The 27,970-nt window shown below is 42.9% G+C and overlaps 1 protein-coding gene across 2 annotated transcripts; it reads left to right on the forward strand.

The window, feature by feature from the left end:
- The first annotated feature begins 302 nt into the window (after positions 1-302).
- Positions 303-27,438, forward strand: MRNIP (MRN complex interacting protein). 2 transcript variants are annotated; one of them, XM_085850047.1, is made up of 6 exons: positions 303-553; positions 7,297-7,356; positions 7,563-7,764; positions 8,038-8,146; positions 13,523-13,607; positions 26,909-27,438. In XM_085850047.1, exons 1-6 carry the CDS (start codon positions 494-496, stop codon positions 27,347-27,349), a joined length of 957 nt encoding a protein of 318 aa, XP_085706173.1. In that variant the 5' UTR covers positions 303-493; the 3' UTR covers positions 27,350-27,438. The 2 variants fall into 2 exon arrangements, with proteins under 2 accessions (XP_085706173.1, XP_085706174.1); XM_085850048.1 differs by lacking the exon at positions 303-553 and adding an exon at positions 562-699.
- Positions 27,439-27,970: the final 532 nt, after the last annotated feature.

Here is a 27,970-nt window from a genome sequence, read left to right on the forward strand (position 1 = left end):
TATATACACATACACATACATATACATATATGTATACATTGGGCCACGTGAACAGAAATTTTGGGACGCGTCATTTTTGGGACGTTTTTTGGGGGAATTTTGGGACGTCTGAGGCGTCGAACTGCCCACACTGAACTGAATTTGAACTTGAACTGAACTGAAAGTTCGGTTTCTTTTCTCCATCTGGACGTTTTGTTTGCTTTTCTTTTTTTGATACGCTTGGTATTTATCCTTTGTTTTCCTTTTTAAAATCAGTTGTTTTATACAAACAAACAACAATAACAACACCTGACGCACTTCCGGTTCAGACAGGATGACGTAGAGCGTTGCTCGTTTCTGAATTGTTCTCTCGATCCTCCCATTTTGCGAATACCTATTCAAAAATAACTCTTTAAAAAAATTTTTTATTTTCATCTTCATTTCAGGATTTGCTTTGCGCGCGTGCGAGAAAACGGCATTGTGCTGCGGCCCAGTTTTGAAAGGATCCAGGAGGATGGTGCAGGAGTTCCATGTGTTACGTTGCTTTTGTTGCGAGACATTCCAAGTGCATCAGGTGTGATTAAAAAATTCATTTTTAAATCGATGTTTCAGTACAATTCTTATGAAAACCCGATTGCAGTCGGTGCTTGAAGCGTTTTGATGCGAGGCCGCACCTCACCAAGTTCTGTCTTGACGAAGTAAACGATAACATCGCAAAAAGTAAGCACGCACCCGGTAATCCAAGCAAACCTGTATACTTTTGTGTACAACTATGCACTATTATTCCCCCCCCCCAAAGTACAATTCAGGTACATTCAAAGTACACCGCCCCCCCCCCATGCCCAATAAATAAATAACATATCGTCCTGCGCTCAGAGATGCTCAGAGATGCAGCACATGAAGATATAATTGGGAAGGACCAGAGTATATAATGGCGTTCTGAGATGAATGTGTACGCATGATACTTACTCGCCATGCAGCACATGAAGATGGAATGGGGAGAGAGCCGTGTATAAGAATGGATTGATTAATTGCTTAATTAAAATAAATAAATAACAAGTCTGATGACGACAATGGTTCATGAGCGGTATTTGACGATGTAGATTGTTTCAGGAGTCAAGGATGAGACAATGTGATAATTTTTGACCAAGTTATAATTAATTATAGTGGCCTTCAATCAACAGCTGCAAAATGTCGAAAACCCGGTTTCGTTAAACAACTTTAAAAATTTGACCTTTGCATAACCTTTAAAGGTCACAAAACAATGTTGTGGACATTAAAATAAGGAAACAGGATATGTGTTATAGCTTATTGGAGTTAGTTCGTCGAAGAAGGTCGAAAACCCGGTTCGATTCCCACAACTTTGAAAATTTGACCTTTGTGAACTTTAAAGGTCAAAGGTCAAGGATTATGACCTTTGGTGCAAAACTTCCTCTGGAACATTCCAGGAACAATATAACGTCATATAGGCTATATGGCATTTCACACTCCTCGGATTATCCATACTTTGAAATCAGCTTAAAAACAAACTTGAAGGGGGCGCCACAGGCAAGGTGTTCGAGATAGAACAAAATGGTTTCAAGTCTTTAGGTGGGGAGGAGATTATTCAAAAAATATATTGTCATTCTTGCTCTCAAAGTTTGGGTGGTCGTATGATTTTTTATGTCAAAATTCACAATTTTCTAAGTTTTTGACCTTGACCTTGGGACGAAAATGAAAAATCGGACGACAAGTTTTAGATAATTCATTTTGCTCTTCAAATACTGAAGAACCCATTCCATTAAGTCAATTCCCTAGGAAAAGATAGATTTTTAATCCGACTACCCCCTAAAAATGGCTATTTGTTTGGGCATAGCTTCGCCCACAATGGGCTTAGTACGCCCTCATCCAGGAAAATGTAACTCGACATTGATATCAAACACATAACCAAGTTTCATCAAGATGGGATCAAAGTCCACGGAGTTATGCTCTGGACAGACAGACAGACACAGACAGACAGACACAGACAGACAGACACAGACAGACAGACACAGACAGACAGACACAGACAGACAGACACAGACAGACAGACACAGACAGACAGACACAGACAGACAGACACAGACAGACAGACAGACACTCAGACAGACAGACAGACAGACAGACAGACAGACAGACAGACAAACACAGACAGACACAGACAGACAGACACAGACAGACAGACACAGACAGACACAGACACACAGACACAGACACACAGACACAGACACACAGACACAGACACACAGACACACAGACACACAGACACACAGACACACAGACACACACACAGACACACAGACACAGACACACAGACACAGACACACAGACACAGACACACAGACACAGACAGACAGACACAGACAGACAGACACAGACAGACAGACACAGACAGACAGACACAGACAGACAGACACAGACAGACAGACAGACAGACAGACAGACAGACAGACAGACAGACAGACAGACAGACACAGACAGACACAGACAGACAGACACAGACAGACAGACACAGACAGACAGACAGACAGACAGACACACAGACATAACGAATATAGTGGTCACTCTGGCTGGCGCTCGTGAACCAATAATCGTAAGATAATTTCTTAATCAATTGGCTAACAGCATACCTAACTCCACAGTCACATTTGCTCTACGGCTAGGATACGGCGGCCGTACCCCCCTGAATTGACAGAAACGTGCGGTGGCCGCAGAGTTTCTGAGGTGGCCTCAGGGTGGCCATAGGGCGTATGGCTATCTTTTACAGGCCGTAGGGGTCTCCGTGGAATTATAGCGCGGAGTTATAACTTTTTTCATTTCTAGGTTGGCTGTAGCAATTCGACAAGCCGTAGCCATGACGTAGATGTGTTCCACGTCGACCATACGTAAGGCGCACGGTGGGCTTGCGTCATACGTGCGGTTGCCGTAGGCTCTTATCAATGAAAAATGAATTTTGCCAACCCCCAAAAAATTCCAAAAAAAAAAAATATTACATTCGCTGACCAGGTGCAGCACATTCAAACTGATTTATTATTTTAATTCCCAAAACCTTCCCAGGCACACCCCAAGTCCAACCACCAGGTTAAACTAATTCTGTCAAGCAGTTTAAGAGTGCATACAAATAAGTCACGTGCGTGCGGGCACCTTGCTTCTGCCTTGAAAATTCTATGGCAACGGCAGGGACGCCCTAAGGTCACCGTGCGACATCAAATCAAAGACTGTACGACACCCCCACGTTTTCGGTCTCCACAATTTCTAAATACCCTGTGCGGCTACCGGAAAAATAAAAACATATGTGACTGCTACATTGTGTGACCGTGGAAATACTATGGCCGCCCTATAATTGCTAGTGGCCGTAGATTTTTTTAGACCCTACGGCCGCCGAGCCAAATGTGACTGAAGCATAAACCACCACAGTTTCATCTGAATCTATAACCTTTTGAAAATTGTCATTAATCAAAAAGTTTAACGACTTAATTGATTAATCAATAAAACAAAAATATCCTTTATAGTCAAATCACTTGGTCACTGTCGTGGTCCAAATATCAGCTTCCTCACTCAAAAAGTGCTCGAGATAGTGGCCAGATGAGAAATAAAATATATAAATAATGAATGAATCTTTCATAATAAATTGATTGATAAAAAATACCATTTTTGCCAAAGCAATTGTTCACTCTTGTGGCCAAATTTCAACTTCCGAGCTCAAAGGATGGCTGAGATATCACCTAGCTGATGACACCTGGTTGAGAAGACCACAGGAGAAGACAGAGAAGACAAACAAACGAGAAAAAGAGCAATCGAAGATTGCAGAACCTTGCCAGGACTTGTTTTATGTGCTGTTTGTTTAGTTTTGTATGGTGTATTAAGTGTGGTGTTTGTGTACTGGTGTGTTATAGAATTAGTAACAGACAGAACTGGAACTGTCACTTTATAACCGCTGCCAGTTATGACTGGGTACCAAGACGTCCTGCTTTAATGCAACCCCTGATTAGACACCTGACCCTGGCCCATGATGCTTATTATTATTATTATTCAATTGAATTCAGAACTGGATTAAAATAAGTTCAATTCAAATCAAATGCAAGATCAAATAGGTACATTCCTGCATTGGAGTCTTCAGAAGGAACCCAAACAAGCAAAAAGCAAAGATAAAGTCATCAGGAGGAACCTGGATAGGATTTGGGTTTCAACTGCTATTCCTCTACCCTCAAACCCATGCAGGTGCAGCCCAAGTTTCCCATAGATCTGTCCAGTTGTTCTCGAGAAGAAAATTTTAAAAATAATTTTGGGTAAATCCAATATGGCTGTCAAACCATGTGGCCTATGATGTCATAGATGGGAACATTTTGTTTCTCAAGGATAGGCGGTCATAGCTGTAAAGTATCGCCTCGATCTGTTCAGCCATTTCAGAGAAGACCATTTTTGAAGGTTTTGTATCGATTGGTGAACCATGTGACCGATGATATCGTCAATTTTTTTATGCACACCAATTTATCCAAAGGTGATGCTCAAACACTTTCATGCTGATCAGATGTAGCTTTCGACGTATGCAATTATGACGTCATAACGAAGGCACTTGTGACATCATACTTATTCCCCATGCTGAATGCTTGCCGTGTGCGAAGTTTCAATTTTTTCCATGGTGCGGTTTTGGAGATACAGAGGTCCAAAGTTTTTCAATTTTTTTCCAGCATGGCTGCCACACCTCGTGACCATTGATGTCATAATTATGATTAAAACATTCTACATGAGTAGTCACTCCTGTGGTAAAAATTTCTCCCCCTCTCTCTCTCTGGCATATGGAGGGACATGTTCAACATGAATCACAGAGCAGGATAAGCACAATAAGCACAACTCAAGGCTTTGTCAAATGTGAGAGAAGGCTCAGAAAGTCCAATTATTGTGCCATCCTGATTTTCATCAGCCTGTGTCTCTTGTTCTTGGTCAAACCTATGTCGCATTACTCGTTCAGGTGGGTATTTCACATCATGAAATACTAGTACGGGCCCGTAGGGGCTGGCCCGTAGATGCGTGCCCGTAGGTGAGTGCCAGTATGTGCAGCCCTCTCTCGCCCCCCTCTCTCGCCCCCTCTCTCACCCCCCACTTTCTCGCCCCCCCTCTCTCACCCCCCTCTCTCACCCCCTCTCTCACCCCCTCTCTCACCCCTTCTCTCACCCCCCTCTCTCTCCCAACTCTCTTGCCCCCCTCTATCCCCCCTAGTCTCGCCCTTCCTCTCTCCCCCCTCCTCTATCGCCCCCACTCTCATCCCCCCTCTCCCGTCCCCCTCTCTCGCAGATATTGGTCGACAGATAAATGGCCGTAACTTGGGAACTGCTCGTCCGATTAATCTCAAACCTCGAAAAGGCACATCCACGGGTCCCCAGCAATATTCCTGGCAAGTTTCAATCAGATCGGACCGTCAATCGTGCAAAAATAAATAAATAAATAAACATTAATTGTGATGTCATTCATGATATCATAGCACCATGTCTTGTCATTGGTCGACAGATAAATGGCCGTAACTTGGGAACCACTCGTCCGATTGATATCAAACCTTGAAAAGGCACATCCGCGGGTCCCCGGAAATATTGCTGGTAAGTTTCAATCCGATCGGACTGGTGATCGTCCGGTTATTAATAATTTGGGAAAAAATGGCATGATAAGGTGAGAAGGTGGAACGACACCTTCAGCTGCCATATATACACCTTTTCAACACTGAAAAAGCAGTAAAATGGCCATAACTTGGGAACCGCTCGTCCGATTGACATCAAACCTCGAAAAGGCACATCTGCGGGGCCCCGGCAATATTCCTGGCAAGTTTCAATCAGATCGGACTGGCGGTCGTCGAGAAACGGCGGTCGCAGACAGACAGACAGACAGACAGACAGACAGACAGACACACACACATTACTGCAATTATAGATAGATGTGGCCTATGCTTTTGGTTCGACTTGGTTGTGCACTTTCATTTTGCGGTGCCTGCATTTTGGGGATTTATGTGAATTATTCCAACAAACTTTTTCTTAAATGATAACGTGTGTGTGTGCGCGAGCGCACGTACATGACTTATTTGTATGCACTCCGAAACTGCTTCACGGAATGAGTTTAACCTGGTGGTTGGACTTGGGGGTGTGCCTGTGAACGTTTTGGGCATTAAAATAATAAATCACTTTGAATGTGCTGCACCTGGTTGGCGATTGTGTTTCCCAAGTCCCAATGATTTGCAGTGTTGTAAAAGTATCTCTGTAGCCTGTATGAAAAACTTAAAGAAACGAAAATTACTTGTCAAATTTACATCCGTGCTCTATATTTTATGCTGTTCTAAATCGCTGGATGAAATATGTTGAAAAGTGTTCATTGTATTCTTGGTGTGGATGGGAGCATTCTACAAAGTTGGGATGGCCACCTCCAACTTCAGCTTTTAGTTTTATATTAATGTGGAGAATTATCATACCTGCTAATGCACCTCTGCACAGCCAGACAGAACAACTTCAAAACTCGACAGGATGTTATTGCTAAAAATCAATCCAACTCCTGGAAGTTGTACAAATCATTGTAAAACAAGAGCGAGAATTGCTTTGCAATACGGTACTGGACATGTCCCCTACCGATGTGATATTTTCCAAGTCCGAAAAGGGCATAACTCTGTGGCAAAATTGACGAAACGACCTGAAACTCAAGCTTGCTCTGTAACTTATCATAATGAACCGTGTACCAAGTTTCGGTTGAATATGTTAAAGGGTATGGGAAAAAGTGTGAAAAACCACAGGTCAGACGGATGAAGAACAAACTTGTAGTCCCCTCCAGTGAAACCGGTAGGGGACTAACTAATAAGACGATTCTCTGTGTTATGGTATAATGAAAACTCGACTCATCATAGATGTGGAAAGGGGGAGGGATGCGTTTCTAATTTTTAAAATCGTCATTTTTCATCTGATTGACTTGAAATTTGAACAAGATTTGCATGTTGTCACTGAATTGGGAAAGCAACTATTTTTGAGGTCAAAAAGTCAACTCAAGGTCAAAGTTCTAAAATCAATTTCAATTTGAAAAATAAGTTTTCATCCGATTGACCTTAGCTTTGATTAAGATTGTCAGTTTTAATCTTAATGAAATGGACAATTTGATGTATCGATGGCAACCTTTGGAGACGGGGGTGGATTCTACAAGTATCGTGCTCTGCACGGCGCCTTTTTCATGTTATTATTATTATTTTTTGTCATTCTATTCAGATGAATCCATAACCATGTTATTGTATGTGTACCATCCTAAAAATTCCCAAATGCTTTTGATTTTTAGGTAAAGAAATCCACAAAGTGGACTTGTCGGATGTGCGGAGAGAAGCAATCTATCATAAAGGTTGGTTATTTGACTCTTGATCTTCATTAAAGAACCATGAGCATGGTCATGTTAACACCGCTGAATATGATCATGGATCACCTTCCCCCAAAGAAGATTTACGGTGTTGCTTTTGGCAGTCGTCAGGGTAAAAGTGCCTATTTAACCTGTGGAATTGTGATATCAAGCTTGTATCGCAATTAACATTCACTCTCTCTCCCTTGTAGGTGTTTGGTGGTGGTTCTGCACCAGATTGTCGGCGTCACACGCAGCAACTTAACTTCCTAAGAGGCTCCAGGGATGAACATAAAAAGTCAGGCTGTGGCTCCCAGTATGAAAGTGAAAGATTACACAATGACCCTTGTGGCGAGGCTTCTAGTTCCAGGGAACATACACTTGAGCAGAATGGCAAACACATAGACTACGAAGGTTTGTAGCTCCACCAAAGTACTCCCTAATGACATCCTCCTTTTTATGATCAATTATATTTTATACCACCTATGATTAAAAGCACAACTGGTAACACCTGTTTCCAATGGTCATATTGAGCATCACACAGTTCATATTTGAAAATCGTTGCTTAATTAAATCAACAGTATTGCATTTTGTGCCGTTGACTTGCACTTGCTCACCTGTGCCTTTTCAAGAATGCATGTACTTAGTTTTGATGACAGATTTTACAACTGTTCATGTTAATCCCAGGCAGTCGCTGGAAGGGGTACCTGCCTGCACTAGCTACTGGAGGTAATGGAGATACAGCCTTTTCTGAGTCAACAGATGATGTGACATTGGATCCCAATGAATGGGCAGGGTGAGCATGCCAAAATATTCTTAAATATGATACAAACCTTGATTCACATGATCTTGTAATCATTGCGTAAGAAAGAAAGTCAGAAATCTTTACATTGAGTAGATTTGTAGAGAGGATGGAAGTGACTTGGAGATTATTACAATTATAAATGTGTACAGCAGAAGTATCTCATTATAATTGTTCTGACAGTCCTATTTTTATACATTTCGAGATGGCCCGTGAACCCGTTGGGTTCCCGTTGTGACAGCGGTTGATAAAAAAACATTTCAAAAAAAAAAAAGATAGCTCCAGCGAACTATACCGCTGAGGTTGTTTGCATTGATTAAATAATCCCGAAGAGTACTTGACTGAATCGGGAATTGATTTTTTAATATTTTTTTTCAATGTCCGATTTGAACGAAACTTGATATTGCGTGTCAATGTGAAAAAAGAAACGGAGAAAAGAAAGTCAAAGAAATTATTGTGCGTAATCTTCTAAACACAATTTTATTTATTAATGAACACGGAAGTATTAGACCAAAATGGCGATGTTTATTTTATGCTTAAAAATAAATCGTTCTTTGTCTATACTAAATGTTTGAGATTTTTTAATAAATCATTTCAACAACAATAAGATAGCTCCAGTGAATTATACCACTGAGGTTGTTTGCATTGATCAAATAATCCCAAAGAGTACTTGACTGAATCGGGAATTGATTTTTTAATAATTTTTTTTCGTTGCTCGATTTTAATGAAACTTGATACTGCACACCGCAGGAGAATGGTGAGTAATGTGGGCCGAAATTTTTTGCGCTATCGTGTACCGTTTTGGCTATATTTCGGGAACATACATACATACATACATACATACATATATATATATATATATATATATATATACCAGATGAGAGTTTTAGTAATATATAGATGACTCAGTTCATTCATGTTGGTAATGCCATTTAGCATGTATATAACTAATATATAATCAGTGGAAATGAATGATACGATAACTTATTCATTCACGAGCAAATACAATCTGTCACTTCGCTGATGGGAATATTGAGAACGGGGTGGGGAGGGGGGGAGAGAAAGGGACAGAGGAGGGAGGGGTCAGAGAGAGTTGAGAGGAGAGAGGGAGGGAGAGGGGTTGGGGAAAGAAAGAAAAATAGAAAACCAAGAAACAATTTCTGAAGAAACGAAAGGATTAATCGGGTGGATTTTATACAAAAATTTCACAAAAGGATAAACATTCCTCTCGGACTTTGCAAATAACTTCCTTTATATACCATTTTGATTTGAACTGCGGTACTCTACCAGTTACTGAAAAGAAAGCAAAATCCAATTTTTCATGACTAATTACAAGATTTTTGATCAAAAACAAGGCATCTTCATCATTATCTCCAACACTATCAAGTTTTCTTTTCCTTGACTTGTATACTGCCTTCTTTGCCTGACCAAGCAGGAAATTGGCTAACACAGCATTGGAATTTTTGTGTGGGATATCCAATCCATAAATGAACACCAGGGAGAGAGGGAGGTGGGAGGGAGAGAGTGCAGAGGAGGAGAGTTGAGGGGAGATTCTGTTGGATGTGACATCCAGTTTAACGTCCATCTGAGAGATGGCACACACATTGATGAATCACCCTGCGTGTGAAACACCGCAAGGACAGTTTATAGCTGGGTCAGGATTCAAACCCAAACGAGACAGCCTGGAGTGAGCATGCATACCTCTTGGCTATCTTGCCATGATTTGGCAATTCATTGCTTTATATAAACTGAATTGATCCAAGAAGCAGTTCCGAATGCTTTAAAATAAAAGAAAGCTTTCACTTGTCCAATTTTCACATTCATTCTTTGACACTCCTTCCTATCCTCAACCTCGGGAGAGTTGTATGATGTGGGAGGGGGTTTGGGAGGAGGATGTGGGAGGGGGTTTGGGAGGAGGATGTGAGAGGGGAAGGAGGGGAAGGCAGCACGAGGGGAGAGTGAGGCAGCGTTGGGGTTGAAAGGGGGGAGGGGGAGGCAGTGCGAGGGGAGGGAAGTGAAAAATTGATGATGAAAAATATTGATCTACAGAACAAAAATTGTTGATTTCATCGGTCACATGGTTCAGCAGCCATATGTTTGTTTTTTATTGAAGAAAGAAAACCTTTAAAAATCACCTCCGGAACAGCTGAAAAGATGGAGGTGAAACTTTATAGGTATGACTGCCTATCCATCAAGAACAAAACGTTCCCTCCCTTTGATTATGTAGGTCACATGGTTTGACATTCATATTATATTTACCCTAAAACCTCTAAAAATGTTCTCCAGAACAGCTTGACACATTGAGCGGAAACTTCACACACGTTCCCCAAGCCTTATGGATACCAGGGTGATCACGTCACAGTTATTGTGAAACAACAATATTGTGGATACCAGGCTGGAAAATATTTTAATAAGTTATTTCTCTTGAACCGCTTTATCGATCGATGTGAAACTTCACAGTTGTTATCTCGTAATCATGGGGAATTAAAATTTTCAACCTGATCGGATGTATGGTCTGGCAAGCATAATTAGTTAATTCTTTGAATTTGGGTTATTTTTGAACTTTTTTTTGCCTCTACCACCGAAGTCACTGGAGGCATTATGTTTTCAGGTTGTCTATCCGTGATAGGTTTTTGTTACCTCGATAACTTAAGAACAGCTGAAGGGATCCAAGTCAAACTTGGTACATGTATGTATAATGATGTAAAGATGAACCGATTAGATTTTGAGGTCAAAGTGTCAAAGGTCAGAGGTAATGTTAAGTAAAAATTATGTTACCATGCTAACTTGTGAACCAGTGATGGGATTTTGACCAAACTTAGTATTGGTATACATACAGTACGATGCAAAGAACTGATTAGATGGCAGCATCAATAAGTCAAAGGTCAGAGTCCATGATAGGTTTTCGTTCGCACAATAACGTAAGAACGGCTGAAGAAATCCAAGTCAAACTTGGTACAAGTATGTGTAATGATGTATACATAAACTGATTAGACTATGGGATCAAGAGGTCAGGTAAAAATGGTAAATAAAAGGTAAAAATGTGATATTTGAGAACAACTGAAGAGATTTAAATCATACTTGGTACAAGTATGTATTATTTAATAATGTTGTCGGAGTCATATCTGTCGATGTCGCAATGTCGAATATTGTTGTTCATGGTTTGTATATGTTTAAATGGAAGATACTTGTGTTAGAATTAGTGATTTTTTTTCCCCACTTCAAGAGACTGTCTTTTCCATTCCAAAAAAAACCTAAATTGCCGTTTCAAAGAATAAATTCCTTTTGATGTTATGAATGGAAAAAAACAAACATTTATTTGTGTACTTGTATTGGAAAAAATACAATTTTCCTCGAATCTCCACGGTGCCCTTAGGTGGTGTATGTTACCATAAAAGTGAAACAAACAATAGGGAATAATATGAAAATGGAATTATAAACAGTAGGTGGGAAAAATGTGGAAACCGTATGCATGGGACGTGGCACTTCAAGCCATGTTAATGTTTACTAGAAATACCCACTCCTCCCATGAGTGTGTTTGGAGGTGGTAGTGTGGCAAGTGTATTTTGTGCCTGTGACTTATAACACCGCTTGCCTCTGGCAGGGGGCAGTAAGCAACATGCACTGTTCCCGGTGTGCAAGCGAGGGGTGGTGGACAGTGAGGTCCTCAAATTTTTAAAGCGATTCTTCACCATTGAGAGATGGCACCTTCAGCATAAAACGATATACGCCACAATATCTCCAAAAGTTGTGGACAGATTATGACAAAACTTGGTGGATGCGTTCGTTAAGGGACAAGAACAAGCCAATTTGATTTTGGTTCCGGTCAGGATGCAGATCCGATCAATCGGTGGGCTACAAAACGTAAACTGGTCAGCCTGGCAGAGGTACCGAGTGGTTTTTTTTTTGTTTGTTTTTTTAGTGTTTTTTTGACAATTTTTTGCAATCTTAGCTGTATTTCGACAATTTTTCACCCTAAATTTTTTTTATTTCTCCAAAGTAGCATGCATACGCGTGTAATGACTGACATTTTGTTTTCACCTGCAATCATATCAGGGAACATTTTCATCGATTTTTTTTTCAACAGTGGGGCAATGTTCAAATTGAATTTCACTTTGACTGGGCTCTCTGTAAATTGTTGGTTTGAATTTTATTCAGTACTAGCAGAGTACCTGCCCTACGGGTGATCTTGTTCCAAGCATGCAACACATTCTTCTGACGCATACCTTTATTTGGGCAGTGTACAGGCAACTGACAGCTCTGTGTAGACCAAAAAAAAACAACCCAGGTTGCATGCATGAAGCAAAAGCAGCATACTTACTGCCTATAATTCAAAACACCTCACTGCACTGGAAATTGTAGGGACTGGAATACTATACTGTGAATGGTGGAGACTTGTAATACCCTTCCCCACCTGGAGGTATCACAACATGATACACATTTACAAAGAGGATATTCATCCCTCCCCTCGCTCCTCTCCTCCCAAGACCACCGGCAAAGATAAAACACCCCCATACATTATTTGGGGTCATGATCCTATGTAGCAAGTATGGATGTAATCTGCCCAGAACTGAAGGAGGAGTAGCATGACAAACACTGGTCAGTGAATTATAGTAAGGATTTAATACCAGCAATCAAGATCGAGATTCAAAGCAGCATTCATCCGAAGCAGCTGCGATTGATGTGAGCAGAGCATTGCTCACGTTCCAGGTATGCACGCTATTCCTTCTGCATAGAATTGCGTTTTTTTAATGACTTGATATGTATGCTTTGAAAATTAAGTATGTGGAGAATCGTCCATGCATTCACAATTTGGTGAATATTTATTTGTAATTCAGCCTAATTAAATTTTTTCCTGTAATTTTCCACATTGTTTTTTTTCTGAGTCGGATTAAATTTCTGTTTCAAGTCACCGGTTCCGGAAACTGCTGAAATCACTGTGTTGCATAAAAGACGACAAGAAACCCAGGAATTTTTGGGATTGGTCAGGTTACCAGAAACTCAGCATTTTTTTTAAATACACCTTGTGATGTACTGCAAAACACATTTATTTTGGCTTCACAGACAGTGAAACCATGTTAGGTGCAAATTATTCCTTGCTTATATATTTAACAAATGGTATTTCAATATTGGGTTGGTGTACAGATCACAATTTTTTACCTTTCCAAAATATATAGTTACTGTGTGCCAGAGCTTTGGCGAATACTTTAGCTGGATACATCGTACTTCACGATCAGTGCAATCAGCAACGCAAATTTGTAATTTGATTCGAGTCAGTTATGCATAAATATTACTTTTTTCTCTTCTTTTTTTTTGTCCTGACCATGAGCATAACAGCAATATCCTCAATGACCTTGTGTATGTGTGCAGCTTCCGTTTTTCCAAAAGAAGGAGAACTCAGACTCTGACACAACGCAACAATAAAGAAACCTGCAACAACAAAGCTGAGACTGCGGTGAGTTTAAGTTGTTAAATATTTTATGATTGGATGTGTTTTCTTTTTTAAATGCATGGAAAAGCTTGCAAGGGGTTCCTGAAAGAGCAGCACAACAGTGGGGAAACGGTGAACAGCCAAACATGGTTGAAGACGAAACAGTTGGATAAGACCATGTGGTGGTTTCACAGCATGAGGAGAGGGTTTGCAGGTGAAAGGGAGATGTGGTCTCACTGGATGTAGTAAAACTTAGAGGAAGACCTGGGAAAGACCACAAAACCACAATGTGATGGTTGGCAGCAGACATGAATCAGCAGACCCAGGAACACAATCCCACAGGTAAGATGGAGGGGGAGCAGGGGGGGGGAGATGAATGGAAGTGAGTATTGAGGCTAGATTTGGGGAGGGTGAGACAAGGTAAGGGCTTTCGTGGAATGCATGTGGCCTCGGAGGGGATTGGGGAGAAATTTGGTAGGAATGTAAGAGGGCAGAAAGAACAGGACCAGAAAAAAAAACTGCTGAGAAACTGCAAGGCCACAAGGGTGAGCAAGAAGCAACCCCTGAGACTCGACCTCCTGTAGTGAGATGTCGTTATGACATGTGGGGCCTTGCACTCAACTTCTCGAATGGACCAAAATTAGAATCAGTAGCATCAGCCCACTTGAGGGAGCCATATTCCATGGAACTTTGGTTGTGACAGCCTTGTACATTGTTATGAGGTAAGGAAGGACTTGGCCCTGCATAAAATTCAATAAATAAATTATTGAATATAATCTTTCTTTCAGTGCTGTGTACTTCCGATGTCCATAAAGATATTTGCTGCACATTTCCTTTGTTTTAGACTTTGAATGCAAGATCGAGGCACATGGACGAGCTTGGTGGGAGAGGGTAAAATGGCAACTGACAGTGGGGTAGTGGGACCACAGTTTTAGACAACATGCAAGGGAATAAATGAACATGAAAAGAGACGGGGATGAAATGCGGAAACCTGCAAGTAAGACGTTTGGATGAGAAAGATGGGTTTAATTGGTGTAGAAAATATCGCAGGTCGGGATTGGGTACGACATGAAATGGTGATGCACCGTCTATTTGAATCCCTGGAGGGAAGAGTTTGATTGGACAGCTTCAGGAAGGTGGTTCACAAGTGCAAGAAAAGAAACAAAAGCATTGAGGTGTGCCATAAGGCTGGATTTTGGGAGTTTAACCAGAAGAGGTTTACGGGAAGTATATATGCATCCTGAACGAGTAGGAGAATGGAGATTTTTTGTTGTTTCGTTTTGGTGAAGTTAGGAAGAGTTTTATTTAACGTTTCAGTGTTTGGTTATTTGTTGCACACTGAAAACGAATGAATATGGCCTTCTTCTAAACACAAGTAGCAAGTCATATGTCAAATCAAGCGAGATGTTGGTGATTATTTTGCCACAAGTTCTATTCACTAAAATGAAACACCATGAAGAACTTTTCCATTCCCTGTTATCTTCTTCCAAGATCTCTGTTACCTTGGAATATACCTTTTCACAAACTGCACTGAAGAAATTCCAGAGAGATGTTATATTTTCAGATTCTAAATCTGCGGCAAGGAAATTACCAAGTATTTTGTAGATTATGACAATGCAAGTCGCTTGGTACATAATTACATTTATTCATACACATAAAATCAACATTTAACAAAAAACGATATTAAATCTCATCGCCATTTCACTATGACCAGATGAGACCAGATTTTGGGCTTCACACCAAAAGGAAATCGCTTGAGTATACTGGTAGTTTATCTTTTTAGTATGAGTAACTTTTAAGTTATGGTTAGGGTTGGATGGTTAGCATTGGGGAGAACAGCATAGTCAGGATTGACAAGGATTCGGAAAGACAAAGATGTGACAATACAAACTAAGAGGAGGCCGGTGACTGCTCGAGGATTTCCAGTTACAATGCATCGATGTGAGTCATGGACAGTGATGAAGAAAGAAAGGAAGAAGACTGACAGTTTTGAAATGTGGTGTGGGAGACTAATGTTAACAATTCCATGATTTGCAAGAACAAACAAATCAGTGCTTAAAGAAATTGGCCCACTATGTACCTTAGAAGGCACTGATGCTAAAGCAGAAACCGTTGTCATACTTTGGGTACACCATGCATGCAGAAAACGAAAGTCTGGAGAAGTCAGAAATGCTGCGTATCGTTGAGGAAAGAAGAGGAAGAGATAGTTTTTGTATGTGCCTGGTGGATGGGGTAAAGGCTGCAACCAAGATGTCTCTGTCCGAGCTTTGAGAAGCAGTGCAGGATAGAGATTTTGGGAGAAATCTGATCATGAATGTCACCCGAAGTGGGACATGACTTGGCAACGAGATAATGACATAATTACTTTTAGTCTCATTTTGTGTGTCCGCAAACTCACATTGGTCATAGAATACCATAAGTATGAAAAGGCAGCGGGTTTGCCTTTAGTGTTGCCGCCATTTTCCAGATGGGCCTTAAAAACAATTTCCATTGGTATCACAAGAAAGCCGAATATCTCAGCTTTCAGGCAAAATATGTTGAGGAAATAGGCGAATGCCAGGTAAAAATATATAAGGGTTTGAAGTAGATGACCCTCGGCTCACTTTGACACACCATTCAGCATGGTTTGGCTTTGGTATGAATGACAATCACAATCACTCACACAACCAAATGGTAAAGTGAAGTATCAGATTGGTTACACACAAGAATGGTGTAGAATGTAGAACAGTCGGTAGTCCTGTTGTCATGGCTTGTTTCTCGATGCATATACCCAAGGGGTATCGTTGTATTGAATAAAGTTGCAGAGTATCCGCCCTACAGGCGATGTTGTTCCAAGTATGCAACACGTTTTTTCTGACGCATACCTTTATCTGGGTGGTGTATAGGCAACTGACAGCTCTGTATTTGCAAAAAAAAAAAACCCAGGTTACATGTATGAAGCAAAAACACGACTGCTTATCATTCAAAACACCTCACTGCACTGGAAAATGTGGGGACAGGAAGACTGCTGTAAATGGTGATGACTTATAATACCCTCCCCCACCTGGAAGCGGCGCTACATGATACACATTTACATAGAGAAGTTACCCTCCACCCCAGACCACCGGCAAAGATATAAACACCCCTATACATCATTTGGGGTCATGCTGATCCTATGTAGCACGCCTGGATGTAATCAGCCCAGAACTGGAGAAGGAGTAACGTGACAAACAAACAAACACCGGTCTGTGAATTATGGTAAGGATGTAATTTCACGATATCTATCGAAAATAAATTGAAAAGCACGGTCCGTGAAGCTGTCAGTCTGTGAAGCCATGTGCCTATGTGCCTATTATTTACGTATTGTTTTAACATTGTTTGCAGAATACACACACATAGTCTATGAATTACATATGATTGGAATGTATCTTTCACGGTGAAGCCTTGCGACTAAATGTCTATTAATTACGTACTGTTTGAGCCTGGTGTTGGCTTTGTGGTTAGGGTGGCGACTTGGGATCCTGGGGTCCTGAGTTCAAGCCCCGTTGGCTGCTGAATTAATACACCAGGGGGTTGACTCAGCCTGTCATCCTTCCGAGGTCGGCGAAATGAGTACCAGTGTGTTATATTATATTATAACCGCACTAGAAATCGAAGTGTTAACATCACCGTCATACCGAAGAAAAAAAAAACCAGGGAGTCTGGAACACTGACGCGAACCATTACATTGACGTGTTTCGACTTGTAAGTAACGTACAAGTAACTTGTGTCGACGAGTGTCAACGATCGCGTAACGTGCCTACAACACGTTACCCATAGGTTAGAAATAAGTTTCGGGTACGCTAAACATTACCTCGACGTGTTTCGACTTATGAGTAACTTACAAGTAACGTGTGTCGACGTGAGTCAACGATCGCGTCACGTGCCTACAACTTATGGCCAGCATTATGCGGAACGTGTGAGTCATACGCTGGCATACGTCGAAAACTTTCAAGCATGGAAAATTTGTCCAACAGCTCGGCGTACTACGACGTATGTCAGCGTACAAAGACGTATACCAGCATGCTCTTAACGTATACAAACTTACCGATAACGTATTCGACGTGTGCCAGCGTTTTAGCCAAATTTTGCATACGCTGGCTAAATCGTCAAGGTGTGACAGGGCCTTAAGAAGGGTTTTTAAAGGCCAATCTTTAACATGACTGTGTTCACTATGGTGTATTTTTCAGGATTAAAAAAAAACTCGAAAAACATCTTTTCATAAAAGAGTAATTATGTCTCTTCTCTTGGAAATGTCGACAGTGACTTGCAACCGTGCCTCAAGGGTGGTGTACATAAGCGTTTAAAAATAACAATTATATAAATACAATGCGCAGAGAGGTGAAATTTGCTGCACATGTGCAACACACGCAGAGTAAAACAGTGTTCATTTACGTCTGTAGGTTGTCTACTAAATAAAGAAGACAAGTCTGGAGACGGTGATGGTTCACGAGCAATGTACACGGTTCGCCTTTTTATTTTTTGACCTTCGAGGGGATGCCACGGGCAAACTGGCGGGAATCGGGAAAAACGTAAATGATGAAAGTTGAAGTACTGGAAGAGCACTACTTGCATACCAACTTTCATTCAAAACAGTTGAAAACCTTAGGAGCTCGATGCCCAATTTATTGATTTTTTTTGACGTTTTCTAAGTTCGTAACCTTGTGACCTTGACCTTGGGACGAAAATGAAAAATTGAGCTCCATGGGGCTATGCAGGTGCCATTGGGCTAACCAAATACCGAAACCCCTTCCAGATTCAACAAACCCCCTCGGAGAAGATGTAACTTGAAATTGGCTACCCCCTAAAAACACGTTTTTTGGGCGTGGCTCTGCCTGTAATGGGCGCAGCACGCCCATTCTCAGGAAAACACAACTAGATCATGATATAAAACCTCCCACCCAAATTTTATCAGGATCGGATCAAAACCCACGGAGCTATGCTCGGGACAGACAGACAGACAGACAGACACACACCCATAACGAATGTAGTGGTCACTTACTGACTCGTGAACCAATATAAGCAAGCACACCTGATGCTGGGCCCAGGCTTCAGACCTTGGCACGCTCACGAGGCTGTACTGTCGATATCAAACATCCCAGAAGATAAAGAAAATAGGGTCACATTTGTACATGTAGTGTTTTAAAATATCACTTCTTGCTACGAAACATCATATTTTCCAGTCTCCTTGAATATTTTGAATGAAATAATTCCAACCCGTCATTTTGATGGGCTTTTATACAAGTTGTATCTACAAAGATGGCAACGGGTTCCGTTTGTATTTATGAAAGGAAGCATATTTTAAAGTTTTTAAACAATCACATTACCATCCTCTCAAGCCGTGATATTGTAATGGTCTGTATGTTGATGTAATAAAGAAAATCATTCCGTTGCTGTGGTGAAATTATTTTATCTGTGATCGGTGTGGCTGAGTTTTTGTAAAATGAGTCGCTACATCAACATTGTTTTCAGTCAACATCAACGATCCGACACCTACCCCACACAATGCCTGAGCCATGGGAACATATCGGGCGCAATACATTTTTGAAATATCATGCTATATTGTTGTGGTGCCGGGTGGCGAGGACAGCCGCTAGATGGAGCAGTTGGGCCGTCTCCCACTGAACACCGGAATTGAAGGTCACGGGTCCGTTAGTGGACTGTGGACGCCAATATTTCTACGGCATAGGGTAGGGTTAATTGTCCAATTCCAATTTGCCGAAGTACCCACGCCGTCTAACTACCGGGGAAGCCACACCCTCGGCCGACTTTGTCCGGACCGAGTCGCTGTTACCGACTCAGATCCGGCGTAACCGAGCGGGGATTACCAAAGCCTGCCGGACCAAATGAACACTTTACGGCACAAACGGCCTCCCTATTTCTCAAGCCCGCATCATGCTGGGCCAATGATAGAAACGACAGGCAACGAGCTGGTACATTTAACACGGGGTTTATTTATAATGGGGGAGAGGGAGACAAAGAGCAGAGTTACTCCAAATATAATCAAATGTACAATGATGCAAGGCACTTATACCGTTTCTACTTATAGACTAGGCCCACAGACGCACACACGCACATCCAAAAAGAAATGGACCCCACCGGATCTTTTTCGGTCCTCCAGCCGAGGAGGATAGTTCAGCTGGGGGGACAGAGTTCCGTGGTGTTCCTGGCCACGTCGTGCGGCTTGCCGACCTGCCCCTGTGGAGCCTGGGATTCTTGGCGGGGAAGTCGGACGCTCTGACCACCAGCCCGCGCGCTCCAACACAAACCACCACGGTGAGACTCGAACCCGCACGAGTCAGCTTCGCACCAAGCGCCGAGGAGAAGACCGACGACCATGACAAGGAGCGCCCAGCAGGCCAGAACACGGTGGGGCGGGGGGGGGTGTCCGACCAACAACCTCTTCTCACGCACCACTCTTCTCTGCTCCTTTGTCGCTTAGTCAAGACATTCTTCTTTCCCTGGGTGTTCTGGCTTCCCATGTCTGGGGCGTGCATGCTCTGCTCGCACTTCGCTCATTGGGCAGAGGAAACATTCCATGCCCCTTTTTTGGAGCGGGGCTCCGATCTGAGGCGATGGAAGCCCCACCCACGTCTGTGCTCGGCACGCATGCATGTGAGGAAGGCCGATGGTGGCAGGAGCGAAGGAGGATGTTGTTGTTGTTGGATATTAATTCTAACTAAAAAATAACTCGCAGCCCACATACACTTAATCACCTTAATCATCACATGCACTTATGTGCAGTGCACATACACTTAATCACTTAATCACATACATAGGGACAGGACCCTAACTATAAACACATACTTATCAAAGTAACTGAACAGGGAGGACTCTGGCTGTTGTGTGCAAATGGCTGCCAGATTCGTAACAATATATCATGTTTGGCCTCATCTCTCAGTGGTGATAAATCAGTTTAAAATTCGCCTATCCAGATCTGGATTCGGATGTTCACCAAAATCTAATCAATTCGTCCTTGTCACACCTAACCTGTCCACCACGTTTCGTCCGAATCTGTCCACAACTTTTTGAGATATTGTGCTCTATATCGGTTTAGCCCGATTTCTCAATGGTGAAGAATCATAAAAAAATATCTGATTCGGATCTTCACCAAAATGGAATCATTTCTTTCTGTCACACACCAAACGTTTCCCCCAACTTTTGTCTGAATCCGTCGACAACTTTTTGAGGTATCCTGTTTAAGCCGCTGTCACACCTTGACGATTTAGCCAGCGTATGCCGATTTATGAAAAATTTGTCTAAAACGCTGGCACACGTCGAATACGTTATGGGTACGTTTTGTATACGTTAAGAACACGCTGAAAAAACTGCCATACGTCGTAGTACGCTGGCTTTAAACGTTGTACTTTTGGGTTGTCCTCAAATTTTTGCATGCTTGAAATTTTATGACGTATGTCGGCGTATGACTCACACGTTCCGCTACGCTGGCCAGAAGTTGTCGGCACGTTATGCGATCGTTGACACACGTCGACACACATTACTTGTAAGTTAGTCATAAGTCGAAACACGTCGAGGTAATGTTTAGCGTACCCGAAACTTATTTCTAACCTATGAGTAACGTTTTGTAAGCACGCCACATGAACGTTGTTCACACTTCGCAACACGTTACTTGAAAGTACTGCTACTACTACTACTACTGACATTGACATCTACTCAACATGGAGTCTGGGACACTGATGGGTTCCTCTTGTGTAGCCCATTTGTATATACCAATTCCCCTAAACGCTGCCAAATCGCCATTATACGGTAGATGTAAGTTAGAAACACGTTCAGTAAGTTCTGTGGTCGTCTGGAAGACGCCAATCAAATCCGTCTACATACGCCAATGTGCGTTTGAGATACGTTACACATAGGTTCAAAGCACGCTACTCATAGGTTCAAAGCACCTTACTCATAGGTTAAAAATTAAGTTTCGGGTATGCTAAACATTACCTCGACGTATTTCGACTTATGAGTAACTTACAAGTAACGTGTGTCCGACGTGTGTCAACGATCGCGGAGCGTGCCGAGAAGTTATGCCAGCGTATGCGGAACTTGTGAGCCATACGTCGAGTACGTCGTAAAATTTTCAGCATGCTTGAAATTTCACGACGTACTAGACGTACCACGGAATATGACGGCGTACTTCATTGTTTTTCAGCGTGCTCCTAACGTATACACAATTTACCCATACCGTATTCGATGTGTACCAGCGTTTTAGACACATTTTTCATAGGTCGGCATACGCTGGCTAAATCGTCAAGGTGTGTTTGCGATGGTGACACTTCCAATTTTCAGGCGGTTATGATTTAAATCGGCGTGCGGCAGGTTTTTAACAGAGAACGCCACAAGTTCATCGGCGATACCTGCAGCGCGCTATGCCTAAGTTAAACTATCGTTGGGCATAGGTTGTGAACGCCGACAACAGGCTAAGCATTCGTTGGTATAAGTTATCTATAAGACAACGAAATGTTCTGTGCCCGTTACTAATATGTTATGCATACGACCAACACGTTATGAATACGACCAAGACTTAAAAAAAACCTCAACTTCAGCGTACGCCAACGTTTTACATACATTTTTATACGTTGCCATTGCTGGCTAAAAAGTCAAGGTGTGACAGCGCCTTTACAAACAGACAAACCGACAAGCAAACAAACAGACAGAGACAGGGTGAAAACATAATCTTCATCCACCTTCGATGGTGGAGGTAACGATTTTTTTTCTTCTTTCTTTTTCATCTTTTCCTAAAAAATTTAATCTTCAATGAATGATAATAATTTACTCTCACCTTCAAGAGCATTCTGGGGCCTTGTTGAAATTCCTTTTAAGTTACAGAAGTAAACTTTTGAGTATGACACTTTAAAACAGTAATTCTTAACCTGGGGAAAATTTCCCAGGTCAGGTCAGGTATGGGAGCATGTGCCAGAACAGCGCGTCGCTGCGTCCACTTTCCGCCGGTACTCCAGGGGCCTCCGTCTGGCCATCCCCCAGGCAGATGCCAGGCCCATCCCCATCTCCTTGAGATGATGGTCAACCTGCTGCAACCATGAGGCACGTGGTCGGCCCACTGGCCTCCTCCACTCATGAGACTCCCTCGCTGAGAGAATCTGGTGAGCAGGATCAGCGTCAGGAAAACGAGCCACATGTCCATACAGCCGCAGCTGACGCTCACGGACTATGCAGGTAACAAATCTCATCCGAGTCTCTCTCAGCAACCGCTCGTTGGACACAAAATCCGACCAGCGATAGCCAAGGATTCTCCGAAGAGACCTGGTACCAAAGGAATTGTCTTCTGTCTCAGATCCTTGGTCAAAGTCCAAGTCTCGCACCCATAGAGCAAGACTGGAAGTACCAAGGACCTGAAGACTCTGACTTTCGTCCTCCCGCACAGGTACCGGCAGCGCCACACCCCATGATCCAGTGAATCCATGACTCCCCAGGCCCGACCCAGACGTCTATTGACCTCCGGCTCACAACCTGCGGAGACATGAATATCACTGCCAAGGTAAGTGAATCTATCCACGACCTCAACATCCTCACCACAAACAGACACAGACAGGACAGCAGCATCCAAGATGTCACCGAAAGCCTGGATCTTTGTTTTGACCCAAGAAATCCGTAATCCCAACGGCTCCGACTCCTCATTCAGCACCTCGAGGGCCCCCAAGAGGATGTCTAAAGTCTCCGCAAAGATGACTGCATCATCTGCAAAATCAAGGTCCGAGATCTTGACATTGCCAAACGATGCACCGCAACTTGATCTCTCCGACATCCTCCCAAAAATCCAGTCCATACAAGTGCTGAAAAGTGTGGGGGCAAGTACACATCCCTGACGAACTCCAGTAACAACTGGAAATAAGTCAGAGGCGGTACCACCACACTTCACAGCACTCTCAGTACCAGAGTAGAGTTCAGACATCAGATCGATCAGTTTCAGTGGCACCCCACGAAGACCAAGAATCCTCCAGAGGACATCCCGATTCACTGAATCGAACGCTTTACAGAGATCAACATAGGCTGCAAGCAGCCCCTGCCGAAACTCTCGTCTGCGTTCAGTGAGGACACGAAGAGCAAGGATACGGTCAATCGTTGACCTCTTTGGCATAAAGCCTGACTGCTCTGGACGCTGGTGCTCAAGCAGATGGTGGCGAACCCTATCAAGAATTATCCGAGCAAAGACCTTGCCCGGCACTGAGAGCAGCGTCACCCCTCGGTAGTTGTTGCAGTCTTGGCGATCACCCTTCCCTTTCCAGAGAGGGACAACAAGGCCCCTCTTCCAGTCAGTTGGGATGATGCCTGTGTTCCAGGCAGAGCACAAAACTGCATGCAACGACGCGAGTGCAGCATTTCCACCAGCCTTGAGAAGTTCAGCATGGATGCCACAGATCCCTGGAGCTTTGCCCCGTTTCAACTGGTTCACCGCAGCTCGTGTTTCCACAAGCGATGGTGGACCACAGTTGATTCGAGGGTCAGCAACAGGGATTGTAACACCCTTGACGTCCAACTCGACAGCTGGGGGATCAGCCTGGTACAACCGCTCAAAGTAACCGGCCCAGCGGGCCTTCACTTCAGACTCCTCTGTCAAGAGCCTACCACTCTCTGCTCGAACTGCAGTGCTCCGAGGGATGGGCTTGGATGAACGTAATGCGCGATCTCCCTGTAAGCTGGACGAGAATCACCTGTCCACAGGTGATGCTCTACCCCCTCACAGATTCCTCGCACATAGGCCTCCTTGTCCACCCTCAGTGCACGTACAGTTTTACGCCTCAGCTCCCTGAACAGCTCAGCTCTGCCATTCAGCCTGGCCCTGCGACTCTGGTCAATGGTATCCAGTGTCCCTTGAGAGACAAAATTTTTCTTTGCCCTGCGGTGAACTCCAAGGCATCCACCGGCAACATCAGGGACGGTGGGCTTGAAGGCGCTCCACAACTCTTCAGGACCCCCAAAGCACCCAGACCCCCAAGTGTCCACTCAGCCTGTTCGCAAACTCCTCAGCTACTCTCTCATCCCTGAGCTTGGCAACATCCAGCCTAGGCTGGGATGGTACCATTCTCCAGGATTTAAGGTGCAGCTTTAGAGTTGCTACAACAAGCCTGTGGTCAGTATTGAGGAACTGAGCACTCCGGTAGACCCTGCAGTTCTGGATCATCCTCCAACGACCGTCAATGAGGACATGGTCAATCTCCTTTGCCACACCGCCAGCGTTGGAATACCAAGTCCAGCGATGAGCTTGCGGGCGCTGAAACCATGAACCAATGACTTCTTGCAAAGTCAAGGAACTTAGTGCTATTCTGGTTCATAGTTCCTGACCCATGGGGACCAACACACACCTCATAACCATCCCTATCAGTTCCAGTCGATGCATTGAAATCCCCCCAAGACTAGAAGTGTATCTCGTCTGGGGCACTGATCAACCACAGACTCGAGTGTGGCGTAGAATGCATCCTTCACGGTAAGATCACTCGCCTCAGTCGGAGCATAAATAGAGACCAGGGAAATGACACCTAAGGAGTGACGAATCCTTAATCTCATAATACGCTCGTTGACCGGTGTTACCTCAATTATCATTGGGGTCAGCTTATTGGACACAGCTACAGCAACTCCTTGGGTATGGTAACCATCAGAGTGACCAGACCAAATAGTAGGTGTAACCACCCACCATTATCTCGCCGCAATCCGGTCTCCGAACCTCAGAGAGAGCTGCAATCCCGATGTCCAAACGCTTGAGCTCAGATGATAACAGAGACAGGTGATCATCCTCTCTTAGGGATAGGACATTCCAGGCACCCACCTGAAGGGACCGCCTCAGGTTAACCCAAGGAGACCGCCGTCTGGTGGACGACACCAGCACCACTCCGACACACTCTCCCGCAATCTGACCCAGGGATGTTACCCCGTGGTTTCCTCCTATCAAAGATTGGGGTCCCGAAGGCTTTGCCCCAATCCCATCATCCGGTGAGCTGCCCTGCGAAGGGAAGCTGCACAGGGAGGTACTCTGCACGGAGTGGGTTTTCAGATTTTTTTGCGTTTTTGCGTTTTGCGGAATGAAGCGTTTTACGGTGGCTGGAGTGCAAATCCTGCCACCAACCTCCTAATAAGAAGTAACCCAACTGCAGGAGGACGTCCGCAGACACAGTTGGGCACTAGATATGGATGGCCGTTGGCTCACAAGGAGCTCCTCCGCCCTTTGACAGGTTTTGTTTTTAATCCTGCTGGGTGTCCATATCCAAACACCCTCCTCACCAGAAAACCTGGTGGGGGAGACGGTTTAGTCGCCGACAACCCGACCATGGAACAGGTTAGTACAGGTTTACATGGTACCTGTAGCAGGTCACAGATCGAACCTGACCTGACCTTATTTCCCCCTGGGGGGAAATTTTAGGATTTCAGGGGGAAAATTATTTTTTCGGTTGAACAATTTTCAAACTATTTATTGCGTTGAATACGTCATCCGAATACGCTTCCCAAGCGATGAAAAATTAGCGGAACAAAAATTCATTGAAAATTAACGTGCTTATTTGGCAACACTATAAAAGAAAATATCGTACTACGACAGTCAACACGACATATTAGGAATGCTAATGTTAAAATAATATAAGACAATGTTACGCAATAAATTGTCTAACAATATTTTAATGAAAATATGTATTGGAATTATTTTTTAAATATTTTTTTGTTTTTTAAAATTAATTTAGTGCTGATAATGTGGTGGGGGGAAATATCATTATTTGGCAATTTCAAAGGAGGAAACAATACTAAAAAGGTTAAGAAACCCTGCTTTAAAACATTACTCCATCGAAAAAATAATTTTGCATGTGATGCAGATCGACTCAAAAATGACCTATTTCATGACATGCACTTTATACTTCAACCAAACAAGCCTCATTTGATTAATATTCCCCATTAAATATTCATCAACATTGCAAAGAAGGCTTTTATAGCAAATTCTGGTGGTTTGCCTCTTTGTTCTAATTTGTTGCTTTATGTATTGTGCCCTTTGCCTGCCCAACTGCTCTGTTGGTATTGCATAATTTTGGTGTCGCAAGACTGTACCTTTTCCATGTTAGAATGGGCTTCAATGAAGTTTGCACTCTGAACTTGTTTTTGCATACTACCTTGGGATAATTCAAACTATATTAATAAACTTAGCTGTGAAAATAGGGATAAATGTCAGAGTTTAAGGTGCCGTGTTTATGCTGAGAGTGTCGTGCAAAGATCTTCAATTTAGCATTTGATGTACAAGTCTCCAATTTAATTGATTACTGTATACGCCACCAATAATACAAGCCAATCTTCTCTTCTAGCCCACCATGGTTTGCTTCACTGATGACGTCTCATGTCAACGTGACCTTTCTCTCCAAGACATTCCAAAGTACAACCAAGGAGTCAAAACTAGACCTTGGCCCAGGGGTCAGGATTCTGTTCCAAAGCAGCCCCATAAGACTTCAAAGTGGCTTGACTTTTTGGGGGATGCTTCGTCCAATAACAAGTACAGCACCACTGGAACACAAATATTGGACACACTGGAGATAAGTGCTGTGAAACCTGTGACTGGATGTGTGGTGGCTGCTGATTCTGCCGATCCTCAGACAGAGGTCCATCATTGCATAATGCCTGTGAAAGCTAGATGTTTGGTCGATCAGCCTAATGCAATTGATGAAGAGACAGTGAACAATACTGCACCAGTAAACTTATCTTTATTGACATTTTTTTCCACTGACGATGATTTTGATGAAACCCTATAAACATGCTTTTTGTTGTTTTTTCCCAGATACAAGTTATTTGATTGTTTGTTTTGTTGAAATGTCTGAAATAAATTCTGTTGATAAATTTTTGCAATATCCTGTTGGTACTTGGAAGCTGGCCAACAAATACGAGTCTGTGATAAACTTAGGTTGATTGATTAGCTTATTACCCTTGCCAGAGGAGAGGGTATTGCATTTGCCTGTGTTTGTTTGTTTGTTTGTCTGTCTGGTTGTTTGTCTACACAGAACTTGAATGCAGTTTTTCTCTGCAACCGCATGTCGGATTGAGACAATTTTCACCATTGGTGCGACTACTCATGTAGAATGTTTCAATGATAATAATGATGTCATATGTCACGTGGTGTGGCAGCCATGTTGGATAGAAAAGGAAAAAACTTTGGACCTCCATCTCTGAAACCACACCATGGTAAAATTGAAACTTGGCACATAGGTAGTTCTCCTCATGGGGAATAAGTATGATTTTTGTATGTCATAGGTGCCTTCGATATGATGTCATAATTGCATACCTAGAATGCTACATTCGATCGGTATGAAAATTTTTGAGGGTCTTCTTGGGATAAATTGGTCGACAGAAAAAAATTGATTACGTCATCAGTCATG

Source organism: Eptatretus burgeri, chromosome 12 (assembly GCF_056783735.1).
Source record: "Eptatretus burgeri isolate ZD-2024b chromosome 12, Ebu_testis_v1, whole genome shotgun sequence".
NCBI classification, from domain to species: Eukaryota; Metazoa; Chordata; class Myxini; order Myxiniformes; family Myxinidae; genus Eptatretus; species Eptatretus burgeri.

What these genes read in the sequence shown, in the direction of transcription:
- MRNIP (XM_085850047.1), top strand. Translation starts at nt 494, where the DNA reads ATGGTGCAGGAGTTCCATGTGTTACGTTGCTTTTGTTGCGAGACATTC. An exon ending in AGACATTCCAAGTGCATCAG is followed by an intron (nt 554 to 7,296) that starts GTGTGATTAAAA and finishes TTTGATTTTTAG; the next exon opens with GTAAAGAAATCCACAAAGTG. An exon ending in CAAACACATAGACTACGAAG is followed by an intron (nt 7,765 to 8,037) that starts GTTTGTAGCTCC and finishes TGTTAATCCCAG; the next exon opens with GCAGTCGCTGGAAGGGGTAC.